The 22,119-nt window shown below is 43.7% G+C and overlaps 1 protein-coding gene across 3 annotated transcripts in view; it reads right to left on the bottom strand.

Annotated features, from left to right (window-relative positions):
- Positions 1-22,119, bottom strand: part of Rgl1 (ral guanine nucleotide dissociation stimulator like 1) — a 257,004-nt gene that overhangs the window by 27,478 nt on the left and 207,407 nt on the right. For all 3 annotated transcript variants that reach the window (XM_055624477.1, XM_055624479.1, XM_055624478.1), the window contains 5 exons: positions 12,824-13,008; positions 9,784-9,908; positions 7,587-7,802; positions 4,344-4,447; positions 1,005-1,089 (listed from right to left, as the gene is read on the bottom strand). In XM_055624477.1, the coding sequence (XP_055480452.1) occupies positions 1,005-1,089; positions 4,344-4,447; positions 7,587-7,802; positions 9,784-9,908; positions 12,824-13,008 (715 nt within the window). The remainder of the gene's footprint in view (positions 1-1,004; positions 1,090-4,343; positions 4,448-7,586; positions 7,803-9,783; positions 9,909-12,823; positions 13,009-22,119) is intronic.

The following is a 22,119-nucleotide window of genomic DNA, read 5'->3' as shown; positions in this document are numbered from 1 at the left end:
GTGCAGTTAATCAGGTGGTCCAAAGCCAAAGTCAGACATCAGCATAAACCGCCCACCCTATAGCATCTGCTCTCAGAAGAAACCAGAGCAGGAGAAAGACAAAATCATGCGAATGACAAGCCCCATTAATCTATGCAGTCAAACAATAGTTATGGATGTGTGCTTCATGCAAGGCACTGTACCAGGCATTAGGGAAGCAAAGCACAGGCCTTTGATTGTCCCTAAATCGGACTCACAATTCAGCTATACTATATGTTAGGTATGTACCTTAGGAATTAGAGGTATACTACATCCACCTATGGGTCTTGGCTATCTACAAAATAAAGATAACAAAATTTAGATGGTAAAAAAACTATGGAGACAGTAACTGACCTATATTAACTGCCCATTGATTGTACATAAAGTTATTTGTCATTATGTGAGTAATTACTGTAGAGTGCCCATAGTCATCAACTATGGGTGGACTCATGGACAAAGAGGCAGTGTTATAAATCTTCATATTTCTAAAGACAGGTTCAGTGTTTTACAAGTATTAGGCATTCAACACATTTCTAAAGAAGCAAAACAAGCCAGGCTATACCTTTGACCAGCAGGCAGTTCACCACTTATCTGGTGTTCAATAAACATTGCTAACTGAAGAAAAAAAAAAGATACTGTGCAATCTGGCCCAGAGAAAGGATGTGGAATTGCAGAGTGGCCTCTGCCATCCCTATTATGCTGAGAAGGGATATTCCAAGGCTTCTCATCCATACAACTGATAGCACTGAGTATCTTCTTGTTAAAGACATATACATTTGAGCCCAAGTCTTGATTTCAATTGTGTAGGTGGGAAGGAAGAAAGGGTAGAAGGAGAAAGATCAATTGGAATTTGAATTCTCTCAGTCCCAAGTTTCTTAGATTATGCATAAGATTCAATTTCTGCTTCTCTGGAGAGCTGAAGGAACTTAAGCAGCTGTAAAGCCGCTCTTCCCAGAGTTCCCAGCAGGGCTGTCCAGGCTCCTCACCTTCATCAGCAGTTCCCGACTGGTTAGATGGTTATTATGATCAGAGAAGATATCTGAAAGTTCTTCAAACATCAGCATTCTGTCCCTATGAAGACAGACAAGGGAAAAGTAAACAACAGAGATATGGAGAATCTGACACCTAAGCTTAGCTGTCTTCAGTACTTATTGCCTTGAGAGGCTATTTGGACCTCAGGACCGGTGGGTAATATGACACAAAGTGTCTTCATGAAGAGAGTCTTTGTGGAAGATGACATGGTTACTCGGATGATTGGAGCAAGTTTTCTAATCATACCTATTTAATTTTTTTTTTTTTTTTTTTTTACAAAATAACAGTTTACTTGGGGGCATCAAGTTCTAGAGAAATGTTCCCTTAAGAAAGTTTAAAAAGCACATATCTCCTAAAACAGAGTCCTGTGAAGGTTATCTTAGCCAGACACCTAAGTTTAGAGAGAAAGATGCCATGGCCAAGAGCTTGCTCTAGTTTTCACTGGTAACTGTTGACAGCAGCATATACAGAATCCAGATGTTCTACATCTTGGGCCAGTGTTCTTATTCCTGGAGTCACAATGGACCCATGGTCGTTCCACAGCTGTGGTGGATGGGTTCAAACCTTAACTATGCTACTTACTTCCTTAGTGATCTTGGACAAGTTGCCTAAGTCTCCCAAGTTTCGATTTCCTCATCTGCACATAGGAAAACAAGTGCAGGATGACACGTGTGTGACCTATGAGGCTCCAACCCTCCCTGTGCACCGCCCCCAGGAGCACCCTGCCTGTCTGTACATGCTTTTCTCCACAGCCACTGAGTGGATGATTTTGAAGGACACAAATGATTAGCAGCCAAACCACCATGTGTCATCAAAAGGCCATTATTAAGACTTATTTGCGTTAAAATGAGTATAATATTATTTGTAAAACAAATTCATGAAAACTATTTTTGTTTTGGAGAAAGTAATTAAGAACTTAATTATACAAGTGTCTCAATAAAAAGAAATCAGTAGGTAGCCTCTATTGACTGAAAGCTAGAAATGTAAAAGATGATGATGAAAAGTGGTCAATAAGGTATCTTGACTCCAACCTCTGAATGTAGCCACGGAGAACACAAAAGACTGACCTGGAAAGGGCTTAGGTGATGTTTTAGGACATCTTTTCTAAAATGTAAACCAACCAAGCCACAAATCACATATGTCCAACAGGATTCAGTTTTGAGGATTTTTTTTTTCTCTTTTGTTTTTGAAAAGTTGTTTTAAAAGCCAGCTGGAAGAATGGATCTTCTCTTTGGCAACCAGACAAAGCATGTATACTGTTGACTACTATTTGAAAGACTTATTTTCATTACTTTTCATTGTGTGTTTATGTCTGTGTGTGTGAGGTGTGTTTCTTTGCTTCCCTCAGAAACCAGAGGCACCTGGTCTTCTAGAATTGAAATTACAAATGAATGTGGGTGCTGAGAACTGAACTTGGGTCCTGTACAAGAACATGGGGTGCTCTTAACCATTTAGTCATTCCCCAGCCCCCATGTATATTAGTTTTTGAACTTGTAGTTTAATTATTCAGACTTGCTGTAGAAGAAATCCTAGGCTAGCTAGATGACTTTCTATACTAGCCAACTGTACTAGTCAATCACCAAAGAAAGTCATGATCATTTTTCAGACATGGCTGAATTTTAACCTCTGAGCAATCCTTTGTTTATGGGGAACAGTGATGAGGGGAAGGGAAGGTGATATCAAGGTATTGAGGAGATAGGCTTCTGATTTTTCCCATCCTACTTTACCAGGGATTCTCAACTAATGATCCTTTAGGACCCATATCTTTCCTTAAACATACGTTCAGAGGGAAATGTGTCAACTAATCTCTCTCATACAGTCACATGCACTACTAAAAATAAACAAACAAACAAACAAACAAATAAATAAATAAATGAAGGGGGGGAGGAAAACAAGAGTTGTAATTCACTGGATTTGAAAAGCCTGTCTTCCACTTTTGTCCTGACAGATAATGGTGTCATAAACACGGCTTGAGACAAGTAATTAGCAGATGCAGTACCAGTCCCTTAGCGTTTAATCAGTTCTGGCTGACGATGGAACTGAGCACCTCGGCCTGGAGGCCTGCACACAAACCTGGAACAGTCATGGCTAGAGACGCCACTGACCTCCCCCCTGACCAACACTGGCTGATGGGCAGTCCCCACACTCCTCCTCCTGCTACAACTTGATATCTTCATTAGTTCAAGCCTGGGAAGGTTTGGATGGAGCTAACTCAACTGGTACCCATGACACAAGGCTTGCCCTCTGGGCTGGCTAGTTTTTTTGTCATCTTGACACAAGTGAGGGTGTTATGGGTAGAAGGGATCTTGATTAAGAAAATGCCTCCATTAGGATTGGCCTGTAGGCAAGTCTGTGGGGGCATTTCCTTGACTGATGACAGATACGGGAGCACCCAGCTCACTGTGGGCAGTGCCATCCCAAGTAGGTTATCCTGGATGGTACAAGAAGGAAGGCTGAGCAAGCCAGTAAGCACCATTCCTCCATGGCCTCTGCATCAGTTACTGCCTCTGGGTTCCCGCCCTGACATCCCCTGGAAGATGAGCTTGTAAACTGTATGGTGAAATAAACCCTTTCCTCCCGATGTTGCTTTTGGTTATGGTGCTTTATTACAGCAGTAGAAACTCTAAGACAACCTCTACATTTGAACTAATGTGAGAACAAATTATCCCTTCCTTTAAAAAAAAAATCCTCTGGTCCACAACAAAATGTCAGAAGTGGAAGAAAGAGCAATAGTGACAGAATAAGATCACTGTGCAACCAATTATGCCAGAGGGTGGACCGAGAAACATGAAGAAAACAGGACAGAATGCTAGCAAGTTAATAACCTCAGGCAGGCACTGTGGAAGGAACTCCTCCCCTCATTAAGTCATTTTAATATGCTGAAGCAGAAACGGACATAGTCCCTATTGAACAACAAGAACTGAGATCCTAATGACACACATTATTCCTCACATCCTGGAGCAGCTCAGGGCTTTGGAAGAGGCTGAAAAATAACCAGGAGTCATCACTCCACAACCTCATCCCCCAAGATCCAGATGATAAGCACGCCCTTCCGATCATCCCCAAGGCTCTGGGGATCTTCATCATGGCCCTGGCACACACTGAGGATGAGTGTGATTTCTGCAGCTGCCCTCCCTCAAAATTCACTAATGCACCCTTCCTGGAACACAGAGATGGTTTCAAATATGTTTCTCTTGTCACCTAATAAGTATTCTGATGTTAAGGACTCACGATATGGAAGCAGCAAAGGATCACCCTGGCCAGAAAAACAGAGCAGGCACTGGGGAACTTACTTTGGGACGGCAGCCCAAGCCTTTTTCAAGCGATAGATAGAATTGGACTGCAGTGCGGAAACGATGGCCCTCAAGGAGGAAAAATTCTTCAGGATTCTACATTCCTGTATGGGGAGTGATGGAGACATAAAAGTCATTTAAATATCAGTATTACAGTGAGTTGCTGGCTTCCTGTGTTAGAGGTGTTACAGCTGCTATGAATTCTTACCACTAAATAGGCAGCTGTATAAATACTGGACATCAAAAAGTGGCTCCTTCCTCCCGCCCCAGTCACCAAAACACTTTATAGATTTTGGCACTGTAAGCTTGTTTTTCCCCCTCTGATATATTTTTTTGCATTGTTGTTACAGTTTTATGGTTTCCAGCTTTCCCAGTAAAAACAACACGAGGAGGTGAACATACATGGCTCTGCTGGAGAGCACAACTTTATTCAGCAGAAAGCAGACGCATGCCTTAAAAACACACACAGATCACCGTGCCCCTTCGGTCTGCCCAGTGAGCTGGGCGGCAGCCACCGTAAGTTCAGATGGTAGAAAGAGCCTGTGGCCCGAGAGGTGTCTATAACTTGGCAATAAAAAGTCACCACGGGTTGAACTTCAGCTTTCATGATCTTAGCCAAGGGGGGAATATTTTTATACACATTCATTTGGTTTCAAATTGGCTTGTCCCACAATCGTAAACATTCAGAAACACCTTGGTACTTCAATGCTTTCAAAATAACTTCAGCTTTTAAAAATAAGATTCATCTTGGCAGTGTTTTAAAACAAAACAGAGAAAGAACAGGAAAGATTCTGGCTGTTGTTTTCTGGGTAAGGAGAGAGGCTCCTGACTTAAATGTACCCTACCCTAGGGAGCCAAGCCCACAGTGTGGGCAGTCAGTGGCCCTGGAGGCCAAAACCCTGAAGATCATAGGTCCAGTAAACAGGAAGAGGGTCGAATTGTTAGCTGGCCAGGGGGCGTGCCCACATCCGGTGAATGTGCTACGTCTATCTCGGTAAGAGGAGATATTTTACATATGGTTACACAGTGTATCCAGGTTCCACAACTGAGTGAGTACATGTTCAGCTTCAGGCAGAACATCTCAGGCAAGAGGTGCTAGAGTGGTTGGGCATAAATGCAAATTACTGTCAAGAATCATTTTGCTAAGTTATCTTGCTCTGGACTATGAAGGAAAAACAGAGTTCTCCAATTTGTCATGACAAAATCTTGCATGCCAACCAAATCCTCAAATGTTTTCTTCAGAGTAAATTCCAATGTACTTCATAAAAGTCATGCCCGGTCTTTTAAAATGTCTTGATATCACTTTTATTGAAGAAGAAGAAAGAAGAAGAAGAAGAAGAAGAAGAAGAAGAAGAAGAAGAAGAAGAAGAAGAAGAAGAAGAAGAAGAGAAGAAGGAAAGGGAAGGGAAGGGAAGGGAAGGGAAGGGAAGGGAAGGGAAGGGAAGGGAAGGGAAGGGAAGGGAAGGGAAGGGAAGGAAAGGAAAGGAAAGGAAAGGAAAGAAAAAAAGGAAAGAAAAGAAAATAGGGAGGGAGGCAGAGAGAGGGAGAGAGGTGAGATGCAAGAAGGGAGGGAAACACAGAGAGAAATAAAAAGATAAGACAGACAGAAAGGGAAGAGGAGGGAAGGAGGAAGGGAGGGAGGCAGTGGCAGGGAAGAATATGAGAACGGTGGGGGGGTAAGGAAAAGAGGGAGGGAGAGAAGGGTTTGTAGTGCTTCTGCTGCCTGGAAACCTCACTCTGACAACATGGTTCAACAAAGGTTTAGCATCCCCAAATTATGTTCTAAAAATCAGGAAACTTGCAATAAATAAAGATACTCAGGCACTGGTATATCACGTCCATCGTAATAAACATATGGAGCGCATTAGTCATAACAGGCTGAGACTATGGCTTTAAGGGAGCACATGAAACATCCAGTCCTTCCTCTTGAAAAAGGGGCATATTCCAAAAGATGCAATGCAAAACCAAAAATGCAGCACAGAGGACAGGCCAAGCATACACACCCATATTAGGTCAGAAATAGTTTCTACATGTAAATTTAATATCATTTTTCAGGCCTTTTTTTTTTTTTTCTTAATAGAAATAGACTGTGACTAATGAAGGAAGAATAAAAAAAAATCTTGGCAGGAAGTTTCAGCGTTTTGTGAAGTTATCCTCCATGATTTCAAGAGACATAACATATTCAACACTAGGGAAAAGTCCACTGTAACTGCAAGACAGGGAACTGTCGGCACTGTGCACATGCTATGTGATGTGGAATACACTTTGACGTATCCACAGTTTCTTCATCAGGTAAACACACAATCTATGTTTAACTTCAACTGAAAGTCATTATTTGACTAACACACACAGGGATGCTGTGTTCTAGCTAAGTAGTTCAACGAATTTGGGACATAAGGACCATTTGGTTTTGAGACATAAATGTTGTGGCAAAAAAAAAAAAAAGTACAATTCTAAAAAGAAAGAGACAGCCCATGCTAGTACCACATTCCCTCAAAACTTTTTGCAGTTGTTTTTGTGGAGAAATAAGTAAGTTCTTTATGACTTCCATGCTTTGTTTCTTGCTCATTTTTTTTTCCAGATACTAGCAAGAGTGGAATAATAGGTTGTCTTAAAGACTCAAAACAAGGCAAACTCTCTGGAACTATTGTGGCTTTTCTCTGTGGTCAAAAAACAATAAAAGAAAATGTGAAAGACTTAGGCATTGTGGCCTATAAACAAGGCTTGGTGGAAAAAACATCTAATGGGACAGGAAGCAAAATGTGCTTTGGTTCAGGGTTAACCAGGGCCAGAAGACAGGCTTACAGGATACTTATACAACTAATTCCACAACCACTTTTACTGTAGCTTCTTCTTGCCTAGAAGAAAACTTTCACCTTCAAGTACCTAATAACCTACACTTTGATAAAGTGAAATTCATGCATGCCATCTCTCTTGATCACCCTACTCAGAAGTAGCTTTCCCTTCCCCTACTTCTATAACTGAGGTCATTTCAGGGAGTCTGGTTCCTGGACAGCTTAATCAGCTGCCGTCTACTTTGCTATATCCCTAAAGTATTGTAACTCAAACACATTAGGAACTCACAAAGTAGATGAGGGACAACTTAGAGACTGTGCCTTTCTCTACATGATGTTAGATGCCAGTCATGTGGCTCTTCAGTGGAGGCTCATAGCTGAGATCTCAGGTCTGGAGTCAGGAAGGCCATTTACCAAACCCAAAGATACGTTCTTAAAAGACAATTACGTGAGCAATGTTGATCCACTTCTCGATGATCTTGGCTCTCTGCTGAGTCTTGAGATCCTTGCTCCCCAGGACGGTGCTGACGACACATTTGGTGAGGGTGTTAAACTGTGCGATGGTGGCACGAATCGTTGGAGCCAAATGTTTGTTTTCCTTTTTATCCCTCCGAGACCAAATGCAGCCCAGGCAGTGGTGAGGCACTACTTTCTTGAATAGTTGCTGAAACAAAAGAGGAACTGACATTAAGGAAGGCACAGATGCTTTACACAACAAGTCATTTAGGACATCTGTAAGTGGGTGTTTTCTAAGTGGACGAGGCATCACTCTCTGCTTGACCTGCCACATGGTGTCTAACTCAACAAACAAAATAAATAAGTAATAGATGAATGGTCAGGAAGGCCCACACGATGTTTTGTTTGTTTGTTTGTTTGTTTGTTTTTGTTTTTTTGAAACAGGAGCTCTCTCTGTAGTCCTCGCCACCCTAGAGCTCACTTTGTATACCAGATTGGCCTCAAACTCATAGAGACCTGCCTGCTTCTGCCTCTCCCATGTTGGAATGAAAGGAGTGAGCACCATACCTAGAACCCCACATGATCTTTCAAATTTCTCAACTCAGAAAAAAAAAAAAATGACCAAGAGCAAATTAAAACAATCAAAGCTATTTTTATTTACCCATCTTGTATCGAAAGTCAAGCTGTGAGGGTATAGGCAGCCTGCTTCTGGGTTGCCTAGTAACGTATGATGTCATCATGTGTCGCCCACCAGGTATGTGGCAGGCATGGTTCAGCTGCACAAGCTATAAAAGGACCAACCCGCCAGTTTGTCTCTCTCTTACCTTCCTCTCTCACTCTCCTCTCTAACTCTCCTCTCTTGCTTTCTACACCTTGTTTTCTTTCCGGGGGGGGGGGGGGGGCAACATGTCTCTCTCTCTTTCCTTTTCTTTATCTCTCCACCTCTATCCAATAAATCTCTTTCATATAATATCTGTTGTATGCATAGGATAATTTTTAAATAAATACTAACACAAGCAACTCTTAATAAGGTCTGTGCTACTGATCAAAACGGAAAAGTGGCAATGGTCATTTTAACCTCGAAATCATATTGAGTGTCCTGGACCCTCAAGAACCACCAGCTGTCTCCCATGCAAACTGATGCTCTCAGGCCACCTGAAAAGATGTCTACATAAGTACAACACATGCCACATTTCTCAATGCAACTGTTTCTCATTTTTCAAAGCAGAGAAAGAAGCTAACAGAAGGGGAAGAAATCAACCTCACATACTACACAGAAAAATGGGGGACCTAAAACCTAGTTTTCAGGTCTTTTCCTTAAAGCAATAAAAATAAGATATTTTTCATCTCTCCCTCATTCTATCAGTTGCACAACAACAGCAGTAAAAATGACTGAATAGATCAGATTCTCAATATAAGGTGTATAAAAGTTGGTATGACAAGAAAGATGGTCGGCACGTATCCCACACAGACTATCTAATTTATTTTCCACCCGGCATTTAGTCCACATATTCTATCTAATCTACTGTCCATACTTAATTTTCTTTCCCATTGGATGGAAACTTCGGCCATTTCATATGCTGCAAAAGTGACAGAGCTCAGTTAAGTGCTGAAGAGTAAAACCACCATGACAATTGCTAGTTCTTTAATTATGTTTCCCAGCAAACTCCAGGCTATGAAATGTGACTAACACAATCAAATAGGCACAGCACATATAAACAGTCACAATTCAAACGTGCAGGAAGTGCACGTGGAAACAGGCTGCCAGCTACAGTCCCATGTGGATCCAATGAATTTACTTCATCCTAACTTGTGCTTTGACCTCTTTACAATCCTCCAAATAAACAGTTGGGCTTTTGAAATATTTATGAGTCCAGAGGGAGAAAACTACCCACAGAGGAGGCTGGATTCTGTTTCACTAGGATTAGAATTCTTACTTCCCTCTGTGACCTGAGCTCTGAGGAAAATGCACTTTCACCCAGGACTGCAAGAAGAGCTGGGGCTTGAATTATTCACAGGAGTGATTCACGCGGCATCTAAACTCTCCCTTTGTGGACACGGACTCTCTCAAAGACTCGAAAGGACTTCCGGCACGCTACCTGGTGCTGCCCACGGCCCTCTCTCCACTCGTACTGTCACTGCCCACGTTGCAAGTAGAAGCACATCTGAGACACAGCAAGAAGACCTACCGCGTCCATGTAGGTCAGCTGCTCTGCCACGAGGTCTTCTGCAAAGCATGTGAATTCTATGGAGCCTCCACTCTCGAGTTCCTCTTCCTCTTCCAGGCTCAAGGAGATGTTGTTGAGAAGTCCATCTGTCCACAGAAACAGTCAGTGAATGGGTACCTCCTAAGGCTGTGTTCACGGCATCAAGCTAGACTTCTTTCTCATTCAGGAAGAAGAGGGCTAACTCTTCAGAAAACCACAGGTAGAGATGAACAAGAACGATATATTGGAGCAAAACAGAGATCTAATCCTGTGTGTTCACATATTCTTATTAACCTCAGAGGGGCCTTGAGCTATCCCCAAGAAATCACTCAGAGGCTAGCCTAGGCAAAGACTACAGAAGCAAAGCTGAACACAACCCTCACCTCAGCTTCCCCCACATTCATCATCACTTCTGGGACTAACCCAGCTAATACCTACACCCCAACCATGCAATCCTTAGTCGCTGGGCCACTGAGAACCAGAAGACCTAAAAGACTGAGCAGGCAGCAGGCCAGGCTTTGGTAAAGGTAGGACAGGTCATTTGGGTTTCAGAGATGTGCATGAGACCTGTAGAACATTCAAAAATATTTAGCACTCTCAAATGCTCAGAGTTGCTGTCAGCTTCCACATAGAGTGTGTACAAAGCGTGAAATAAATTTAAAGCAAATCCGCTGGAGCCCTATGTAGCTGGTCGTCAGTCAGAAAGTTACACAGGACGTAGCCTGAAAAAGTCAGAGGAAATGAGCACCCAGGAGTCTGTTCACAGCACTAAGGAGCCCAGCTCCAGGAGCCTCCAGTTCAGATTTCCTGACTGCAATCTTCCCCAGTCCCTGAGTTGTTTCCCAGCCTCATGCTCATTACACTCCTTCCTGTCCTCCTTGTCAAAAGTGTAGTTATTCTGGGGTCGGGGGATCCTAGCTGCACACAGTGATGTCAGGTCTGTCTTACATGTTGACATTTTAAGCCCTTTCTTTCTCTTTAGGATGGGCGTTGTTGATGCGGCTTCTTCAAAGCTTCCTATGAGAAATGGGGTGCCCAAAGTGAGACCTACACCACTGTGCCACCTGCCCACTCCGGTGGCAAGGCTGAGATTTCAGGACTGGCTATAGGCCTTAGAGTTGAAGGTTCTGATGTGAATGGGATTGGGCTAGATCTGGGAAGGTAGGAATAACACTACTTCCCGTTATCTTGCATACAAGGAAAAGTACCACTAGAGAGCTAAAATCCCACCATATGACTAATGTTAGAGCCTGATTTCATTACTTTTCCCTCACTCAACTCTGATACTTTCTCTTTCAGTGGAGAAGAAGTCTGATGTGCCAATCAAAGATTCAAAGGAGCTTCTATCCCTCCTGACAGCTACAATGTACTTTACTTTAAAACTTGTGAAACAATGCAGAGGTGGTCTGACTTCAGGAGAGTACAGGGTAAGAACTAATGTCCCTTACTCAAACATTCATTCATTCATTCATTCATTCATTCATTCATTCATTCATTCAGGTACTAGTAAGTCTGGTATGCACCTAAAATGTCACTGTGTGTGTGAAGACTATGATCCTTTCTCTCTGAGACCTAGGCTATGCTCTCACTGCTCTAGCCCCTGACTCTCTCCAGGGGGTATGTAAAAACTCTGTGCAGTTTTACTTTTGAGAACACACAGGGAAGTGCACTGATTTTCATAGTGTGAGTTGGGGAGAGGGGCATAAGGGAACCAAGAGTGGAGCCTGTACTTCATGAACAGGGCCTGACACATTCTTGCCAACAATTGCCCATACTTAGGAAAGGATTCCTTCTTGAGGACTGCCTAAAAGTTTTTGTGAAAGGCCGCCTCCATCGTCTGAGCCTCTGCCTACCAAAAGAGCTCTGCCCTCCAGTCCCTGAGCTGGAGACAGCCAATCACTGGTTCCCCAATTAGGCATAGGGCCAGAGGCAGCCTCAGTGGGGAGAGTTGAGCTTCAGTGCAGCAGTAACTGCAGCAGCAGCAGCAGCAGCAGCAGCAGCATTTTCTACTCAGGCACAAAGCTGGGCGGGGGATGCCCTGAAGGGAGAGGAGGTCTGGCAGCTGGAGCTTCCCGGGTATTCAGGCATTCCCGGCAGATGAAGTCATCTGAGATACAGAGCCTTCTGCAATCTGAGCCAGATGATGCAATTGCATTCCCCTTCTCTGGTCCCCAGTACACACAAACCACGGGACAGGTACTGGGCGAAATTTAAAGTTAAATTTAAAGTATTTTCTTTGGCTCTGGGGTAGCATCCCTTATCTGTGTTAGGGCCCATTTCCTTTCCCTCACTGAGGAAATCGGGTACTTCAAGGAAGTACCCATTAGAAGTTCCAAGTGGGTCAGCTGCCATGGAAACTGTTACCCAGCACCTCAGTGAAAGGATATAGCATCGTGCTGGAAGCCTGATAGAACCTCTCAACTAATTTCTTCAGAGCTCGGCAGTCAACACACTCCCTGGCCAGCAGTGGTGGCCCCTGCATTTGTCCTTGGAAACTAGAGGTCAGTCTCCAGTAGGAAAAAACAGCCGCAGAAACTTCCCTTGATTTGGCCATTAGAGAGAGTAGATGGCGGTAATCTATGCAGCCAGGGGCATTACAACAATACTTTCCAGGGCAAAGGAGAAACACGTCCTCCAAGGTTTTGTAAGGGGGAAGTGGGCTTGAATCCTTGCCAGCCATATAGGGGTGGCTGCTTGTCACAGGCTTACAATTGATAGAATGTATTAGGCGGAGAAGAAGCCAATCCATGTTGACAAGAGAGAAAAAAAAATCAAGGAAACTCTGTTGTTGGAGACAGAAGGAACCCCAGGCAACTACTTAGCTCCTCTATGGCAGCTTCAGTTTAACCTTTAAAGCCAGACTTGAAAGTCCTTCTTTTCACCCTAAAACCTTAAGGTTCTGAAGTTAACACTTCAGTAACTTTACACCTACCCTAATTTTGAGGGTTGAGACAATAAGTGGGGAACCCCCATGTTGCAGAATTCCAATCTAGGTTTTCCCTGGGACCAAACGGGTACTCACTGTCAGAATCTACTTCCTGCTTCTGAAACTGTTCGAGAAGGTTCTGTGCTCTCCTCTCAGGGTCGGAGCCAGGCATCATCTGTTTGAGATATTCCAGCAGCTTCTGCAGGCAAGGGAAGTGAGGGGGCTCCCGGAAGTCTTCCGCACACTGGTCAAGCCAGGCCCTCAGGATGGAAGCAATGGCGCTGGGAAAAAGAAATGGAGAGCTACTGAACCCAAATGTGGGACTCAAGACAAGCCCTGGACAGCACAGCTGGTAGCTAACGAGGGTTTGGGGGGTCGATAATGTTTTGTTGTGAGAAAAATCCAACCGAGGCAGACAAAAGATGAGAAGAGAATTTAGGGAGTTCCAAAAGTTTCCAAACAATCTGAACACAAGCCACTAATTGTGGATTTGTTCAAATTAAAGATCAGAACGCCAGGCTGTCGAGATGACACAGTGAGGGAGGCACCTTCCACCAAGACTGACAACCTGAGTTTGAGGCCTGGGTCCCACATGGAGAAAGGAGAAAAACAAGGCTTAAAAATTTGTCCTCTGACCCCCGTGCTGCAGGATGCTCAGGCCACTGCTTCAACTCGCACACAAGTAAATGAACAAATGCAATAAACCAGAAGAGGAACATAAAAGTAATCATATTGATATTTTAGAGATAACTGGCTCCAGTTTGGCCAGAAATCCATCTGGAGAAAGAAAGTGTCTGGGTTTTTTTGGGGGAAATTCGTAGGTTTAATCTTATAAACATCACTAGGGCTTCAGGACTAAAACTTTCCTCATAAAGTTATCCCTTTGTTTCTCAAATTACAATGAGGACGTGTCTCAGGAACCACGGGGTGGAGAAGTTAGGTCTCTGAAAGGTAAATGGAAAAACAACTTGGTAGGCAACCATACCGCAACACCATTTCTTCTGCCGTATTCCCAAAGGTCCACAGGAGCCAGAGCACAAAGCCAGCCAGGGTCATTCCGGGCACTTGGCGTGCTACAGACACATTCTGAGTAACACGGGCGTTGCCTTTAAGTTAGGGGTAGCTCTTCCCTCGAGAGCAGAGTCAGAGCAATGACAAAAGGGTAAACTGTTTGGAGTGCCATTATGCCATGCTTCATGTGTACTCAAAGAAGACTTCAAAGACTTTGGAGTCAGAGCCTTGCCAGGCTGGCTCCCTTCTCTAAAAACCAGATACTCTGCCTCCCTAATAACACAACCTCATGGCAAGGGATGTTCACTGATGCTGGCAGGGGAAAGAGACAGGGAGAATCAATAAAGCCGTGTGCATCCCCAGGCGAAAGGACCACACTTCATCTTAGCTTTTTTTACCTACCTAAGACTGTGTGTGTGAGTGTGAGTGGGTAGGTCAGGTCACAGGTGAGCCTCCTATGTTACTCCTTAGCAGCCCTCATCTGCCTTGTCTGTTGAGATGGCCTCTCCCTGGGACCTAGGGATCACCATTAGGCTAGGCCGGCTGGCCAGCAGGCTCTAGGCTTGTCTCAGCTTCCCCAGCACTGGGATGGCAAAGACAACACCGTGTCCAGCTTCTCTTTTACACATGGGTGCTGAGGATCCAACCGGAGCCCTAACGCTTGCTTATGCAGCAAGCATCTTACAGACTGAACTACCTCCCCAGAACCACAAAATGCTTTTTAGAGGGTTTGGAAGATAGCAGTGGTGTAGCATTCGTCCAACATGCATAAGTACTGTTTGGGTTTGGTCCACAGAATCACAAAAAAAGAAAATTATAATTATCTACTATACTGAAAAAAATGTTTATATAATTAAAAACTAGGGTAGAAGTTACTATGAACTGTGCAGAATTGTGCAGCGGGCTGTTACAGTGTCTTAACTTCCATACTGTAATTTCTTACCAAAGAACTGAACTGCAATCAAGGCGTAACTACCACAGAAGTCCACTTGAAGTTAACTCAGCTTTTGGAGCTCAAGAACAAACAGCAGAAACGGCTATGCACTGACCGTTTTTCTACTGTGAATATCATTCTTTCACTACTATGAATTATATGGCATCTAGAATTGCTACTATTTAATTACATACATGATGACATTAAACCATCAACAGAAGTAATTCAGTATTCTAAATCTTCACACTAAATAAAAATAGCAAAAACTTTATTTCCCTCCAGAAAGCTGACAGAAAGTAACCTGGGCTTTGGATTAAAATTGAAAACGTGAGCTCAGCCTAGTGATACATGCCTTTAATCACAGCACTCAGGAGGCAGAGGTAGGTGGATCTCTGTGAGTTTGAGGCCAGTTTGGTCTACAGAGCAAGTACCAGGATAGCCAGGGCTACACAGTAAGACCCTGTCTCAAAAACAAACAAAACATTGAAAACATGAGCACAATAAAACTAATAGCTTTATATTTTGAGAGCCCTCATACTGCATTAATCACCGCTCCTTTTAGTAACCAAACCCAAATAGCATAATTTTAAACATTTATCATTAACATTTATGTTAATATTCCAGAATTACACTAACTACACTTAGTATGATATTAAAGGAGAAAAAGACTACACAAAGGCTAAAGAGAATGGGTTGAGAAGTGTTTGCTAAGAGTGGAAGAAGTATGGATAAATATGACAAAGATACAGTACATACATGTGTAAAACTGTCAGGTTAAATAGAAGAAAAAATCAAGCTACCATTCTAACGTTAATTTTTTTATAACATATAATTTGGGAGTAATTTCCCTTCCTTTGCATGAACAGTAAGCACAGATTCACAAGCGGTGTGCATAGTTGGGCTGACACACTGGAGCACAGAAAACCTGACATTTAAATATAGAAGCTAGATTCTTACAGAATAACACTCTTAGAATTCTTAACATGAAGGCGAATTGATCACTTCTACGCCCTTCCCATTTCAATGAGAACACAGCCTTCCAAAGATACTGATGAACACACACACACAGGGTCAAAAGGAGCAATGAGCTAACCCTGAGACGAAATGAAGCGCCCTCACCGTCTCATATTCTAAAAAGAATGTCCATATGGAAATCCAAATTTACAAGGCCAGCCTGTAGGTCCATGCCTGCATCGGAGCACTCTGGAAGCAGAGGCAGAACTGCCTGGATTCCGGACTGTCTGGGTTACAGGGCCGGTTTCAGGTAAGCCAGGGTTACAAAGTAAAACCTTGTCTCAACAATTCAAAGGGCAAGGGAAAAGGGAAGGAAAAGGGAAAAAAAGAGCAATTAAGAAAAGAAGAAATCTTAACTTACAGGTAATTCAATGATATGACTGTATCAACTACTGCTTAATGAATAGTAATTGCTCATTTTAAAATTTAATGGTCATTTATTGAAAATGGTAATTCTCACCAATCTACATAAACTAAAAAGCAAAACAGCTGCTCCTCCCTGGGTGTGGTGGCACACTCCTGTAATCTCAGCACTCTGGGAGGCAGAAGCAGGCTGATCTCTGTGAGTTTGAGGCTAGCTTGCTCTACAAAGTGAGTACAGGACAGCCAAGGTTACACAGAGAAACCCTATCTCGAAAACCCAAAACCCTAACTTCCCCCCATCTAATCCCTCTTCAACCCAGCCCCATCCCTATGATTTGTTACCAGTTTGTAGACTATACTTCTAGGCATTTCTGTGGCTGTCCACACATACTCACTATACATGATACGCAAATATAAATCAACATTTCTCTTCACTTATCAGTATGCTACAGACACCTCTCCAGCCACTGCCTCTAGAGTTAATTATTTTCTCCCGAACACCGAGTCCTACTACATGGGCACACATCTTATAATCTAAGAATTCTTCCACTGTCAGGCAGAAAGTTAAATGATGTTCAGGTTCTTATGATAAAATTTGTGCCTTTGTTTATATCTGTATACATGGGTGACTAATTCCTCAAAGCATTTCATGTAGTCTGTGTCCAAGAAAAGTCACAGTTTCAGAAGGACCACAGAAGGTTGGCACAAGCATGGTCCAATCATGCCCACTCTGCCCTCATCTAACACTTTTAACTCACTCTAGTGAGCAACTTCCTCATCTAATCTGCTCTAACAGTGACTGGGCCACAGCTTAGCCTAAGGAGGCTTTGAGAGCTCACTGCAATCTTAGTTGAAATGTTTTTTCACACATGAAAAGGAATGAAGGGGGAGAAGGAAGAAATAAGAGAAGAGGAAAACAAAGAGAGCATAACCAGAAGGAGCGGACCCTTGCCCTCTGATCAGCAGTGCTCCTCAGCGTGCCAGGGAGGGAGGGTTTCTGGAAAGGCCTGGACCCTTGCCCGACGTTCACAGTAGCCTTATGTTTGCCAGGCCTGGGAAGAAACTTTCCATTCTCAATAGAACAAGCAGCAGATACAAATGTGGGGCTGTTAAGATTCCAAGAGGGAAAGCGACATTGCAAATATGACAGAGGAAAGGGGACAGCAGCTTTTCCATCTTCCCCAGCCTGGCTCCACTCCTCACTAAGACTGAATGGGAGGATTAGTGAGGGAGCCTTGCGGAGAAGGGAGATGCCGGCTGCAGCCACAAATGCACAGGCAGAGTATCCTACTGGACTGGAGAAGTCACTTGCCCCGGGGAACAGAACAAGGGGCTGGGAGAGGGTGAAACGCAGTTCCTCACCAGCAGGGCCATCTGTTATCCAGGAAAGTTTGTTTATAGAGTCCCACAGACCCCTAACTGGAGAAGGGACAGAAAACACCTGCCTGCACCTATCTGACACTGGTCAGTGGTGACTTCAAATGATATAATGTCAATGGGCCCTACTGAGATACATCAAGGGAGACATAATTGACAATATGCTTACAATGACCTGCGAAGGCCACAGGAAGGGACTCTAAAGGATCAATGGCTTGGTGAAATCAACTCATGGAAATCAACTCAAAAAAGTTGCCACCAATCATAGAGACAAATTGTGCCTCAACATTTGCGAACCCACCCCTGCTGGAAGAAGGCCACAGCTTTGAACAAACACTGACCATGCACATGTGGGCAGGACCATGCATGCATGCACACACAAACATGCATGCATGCATGTGCAAGCACCTGACATCAAACTAGAGTATTCACCAGAAGACAGGAATCTTCCACAGGGTATTAGAACAGGAGAAGAACTGAAACCAGGCAGAAAGCTTAAGCCTGGACACACCCTCCATTGAGCACTGATGCACAATCCTCTTTCCCAAAGCAACTCTTTGATGGGTTGGAGGAAGGTGTGCGTCTAAGATGAGTGGCCAGCTACAGCAGCCAGCCCTGATGGTAGACAGGCCTACCAGGATAGTGTTTTCCCCCTTGGGCATTCTTGTCAAGAATCACCTTCCCAGCCTGTTGCAAAAGCCTCTGGGCAAAGGAACACATGATCAGATAGATGCCCCTGTGTGGAGCCTGCCGGGGTCAGGTGGAAGACTCTTCCTTCTAGGAGAGACCCCAGGGAGAATCAATACGACTAACTGAACTAGCATTACTCAATATTCTTTATTTGCTAGATCCACTTACTAATTATGTGGTAAATGTCACAGCAGGGGGTCGGGGGACCCATAGAAGTCCTGATCTTTAGAGGGAACTGGTCAAGGCTTCAGGAGGGTCTCCCTAGGAGCTGAGATCTTAAGGATGAGAAGGAATCAGTGGCATGGAACTAGAGCAACACTGTAAGCAAGGCTCTTGAGGTAAGAGCCAAACATTGACATGAGACTTGTTTAACAAAATAACAGAAAGACGGGGGATGAGCACATTGTAATGACACATGCTGTGCTTACTGACTTTTCAGTAAGCTTGGGTCATACTTGATAACACCTAGGTAGCAAAATGCCTTGGTAGAGGAGTGAGCATGGGAAAATAGCCCAGTCACCCATAGGCTACTGGGCTCCTGAAGTGCAGCCAGAGGAGACAGATACCAAGGCAGCAGCTGTGCTCCAAGCACACATGTGACAAATCCAGAGTCTGCGAGTAGGCATATCAAATTATCCTAAAATTCCAACGGCAACTAAACACACTACAATTAATAAGTTTAATACAACATTTTGGGGGTATATCATCTGTCCCTTGATGTGTAATTGTCAATCCCAGAAATTACCACTACAAAAAAACAAAACAAAAACAAAAACGCTGTCCATTTAGAAGTATGTTTTTCCTGCCCTCAGGTCTGTTTGCGATGATAGCTCATTATACTTAATCACCAGAAGATAAGACACAGAAACTTTTGGAAAAACAGCAGAATGTCTCTTTATTCTAGGACCTTCTCTACAAATTTGATCACTTCCTCCAGCTTACGGGTTGAAAGTGGGATCTAAGAGCACATTGCACCTCGCAGGGAACATGGCCGTGCCTCTGCCAAGCCTGGCTGGTGGGCTGTAATGCACTTTGTCAACCTTGACCTTGACAGAGCTGGACCTAAGTCCCGGAATGATTTTCCTCAGTCTCGGGAACAGTGCCAGGATAGAGGCTGCCAGCAAGATGGTTTTCTTGATGAGAAAGAACAAAAGGAGGGACAAAGTTTCTTTTCTTTTCTCCTCCCCTCTTCTCCAAAGAATGGAAACGTTACTATCTGAACTTGCCAGGGTCATCTTGCCTCAGCTTCCTGTACTTTCCATTGTCATACTGTGTTGTTTGTGGTAAATAAGGATGGGAATGCAGGAGGGGCTGTGATAGGGCCAGGGAAAATAAATGCAAACAAAGCCAAAATCAAGATCTCAGCTCAAGAAGGAATGGATGGGGCAGGGCAGGGAAGGGGGAGGACAAATCGCCTCAAGGCAAGACTAGGAAGAAGGAAGGTACACAAAGACAATGAAGCAAATAGCTGTGGGGCAGGGTGAGATGCGCCTGAAACCTATTTCCCAAAGTCAAGGTTACTCACACATCTGTCTCTCATTCCCACACTTCAGAGAATTATTTTCATTTTTATCACAGGGGAAGAACTAAGGGATACAGGATGTAGAGAGCATGGCCTTGGCTAAGTCCAAGCACTCTCACTTATTCTCTGTATGACCCTGGACAGTTCTTCAATTGCCCAACAACCTACCCTTTGGTAGATGGAGTAAAGGTATCATTTGGAGATTTTTTTTTTAAAGCGCATACAGTACATTGCTCTTGCTAAGCAATCAGTGACTTCCAGCTGTTATTAGAAAAGTCCATCAGCCTCTCACCAAAATTCTAATTTCAGAACCTCGATAATTCCTTTCCCAATTCCCCAGTCTGAGGAGAGGTATATGCATTATAAACAGGGGCTTCTGTTTAACACCTGCTGAAGGTCTCTATGGTTTCACTGTGGATGGAGATTCCCTCGGTGGTGTCAGGTTCTACCAGGTACCAACGGCAGGAAGCAAGCCCTGCTTTGATGAACCCTACTGGCTTGGTCTTCCTTAATCTTTCCTTAGAGCCTTCAAACCATCTCCTCCAGAGGGAAACAAATCTGATTGCCATACTTCACAACGGCTGTTTGGGAACAGCCCTTACCCCCACTGGGGGTGCCCATAACTGCTGGGCATGAGAATAAAAGGCATGCATTCCAAATTGTCTAGGTTTCCAGGTACTGAGGTGGCCTTATCACTGTGAGGTACTCGTATGCTAGTTCCAAATGGCAGGCCGGAGAACCAAAGGAGCAGGTGGCAAGCCCCAATGAATTTGACTCTAAATACTCGGCACTGAACTAACAGCTTGATCTTGGCCGAAGCACACAGTTGATGAAACTTCAGCTAATGGGCCTATGAAGTGAGGGCAAGATCTCAGCACATTTGTGATGGCAGGAGAAAATACAAGGTAACTAAAAGAGTGCCTTGCAGTAAGGATACCAAAGACAGGCGGCATGAAATCACTGTCTTCACTGCCTAAACACTGAGAATCCTCTGATAGGACTGGTTGCAGCCTTTAACTCTGCTAAATTTGGAGGGCTTACTCTCTCACTGCTCTGTTGTTGCATTTGTTTTTTGTTGAGCCTGACTCTTACTAATCTTAAGTGTGCTGACATTACAGGTGTGCGTCTCCAAGCCTGAGTTTGGTGTTTATGTCTCTCTCTCTCTCTCTCTCTCTCTCTCTCTCTCTTTCCAGACAGAGAGACAGAGGTTCCTCCACATAGCCCTGGCTGCCCTGGAATTCACTCTGTAAACCAGGCTGGGTTCAAACTCAGAGCTCTGCCTGCCTCTCTGCCTCCGGAGTGCTGGGATTAAAGGTGTGTTCCACCATGCCTGGCTTTACCTCTCATTTTTGATGGGTTCTGCACCTCCCTGCCCCTCAAATCTCTTCTCCTTTCCCCATTTTCTTTATAATAACTCAATTTCAATTGCCTTCTTAGGGCATTTGGATTTTCTGGAATGACTATTGATTGCAAACATTCCAGGAAGAGTTTTCAAATACTTTCCGCTGTAATTTCCCCAGGCACTAATAACTCCAGACCTCGACTTTTCTCTCTCTCTCTCTCTCTCTTTTTTTTTTTTTTGATTAATACTGTTTAGTAGCTCTCTTAACAGTCCAAGCACTGGTGTCAGTACCTCTAGCCTCAGTGAAAGATTACAAGAACAACACTTGTATCTTCTGAATGCATGGAAAGGAAAATAAAATGATTTCAACCCTTTGAAGCACTCTGATGGTAAAGAGATCTGAGAAAACAAAACTTGGCATTCTAGAAGGGAAGGGACAGAATTCAATTAAAAAGGAAACAGGAGCTATTTCTACATTAAAGGGTACTGATTAAAAGAAAGCAATAAAGCTTCATTGCACAGGGAGTTTTAAATCTCTTTAAATAAAGTTACATCACTATCTTCCCCACCCTCCCACAGAACAATCTCATACATTTCAAAGATTCATGGCGTAAAGACTGAAGCCAGTGTCCCTTCTTTGCATTCTGTTCGCTGCTGAGCTCAATGGCTGCAATAAATTTCTCCTACAAAAAGTTTCTTCTTCCTATCTGGTTCAAATTCTGCTCTTGGAAAAGACAGTATTTTATCACATGAAAATGTTGACAGGAAGGGTGAAGAGGGCACAGGTGAGATGAATGTGAGCCGAGTTGTTTTCTTCCGTAATAGGAAGTGGATTTCCTGATTCCCAAATAATGGCCATTTTTAGGAGTCCTGGGACAAAACAAAACAAAAAAAACAAAACGGCCCAGTTTATTCTCTACATAGCTCTAGCCCCACCACCAGAAGTCACTGTGTGGCAACAGTCTTAAAAACTATCGTGGACAGAGAAATCTTAGCAACTTGAGCCAGCTGAGACGGTCTGGATATGGCAGAGAGCGGGAATGGGGCCCTCCAGACGTTGGAGCCATCCTGAGCAACTGGATAACTTTTTTTTACACACATAGAGAACACTAGGCAGTTTGGGTTCAAGACACCAGAAA

Source organism: Psammomys obesus, unplaced genomic scaffold (assembly GCF_907164565.1).
Source record: "Psammomys obesus unplaced genomic scaffold, mPsaObe1.curated_primary_1811, whole genome shotgun sequence".
In the NCBI taxonomy this organism is placed as follows: Eukaryota; Metazoa; Chordata; class Mammalia; order Rodentia; family Muridae; genus Psammomys; species Psammomys obesus.
This window is presented reverse-complemented; position numbering and strand designations above follow the sequence as displayed.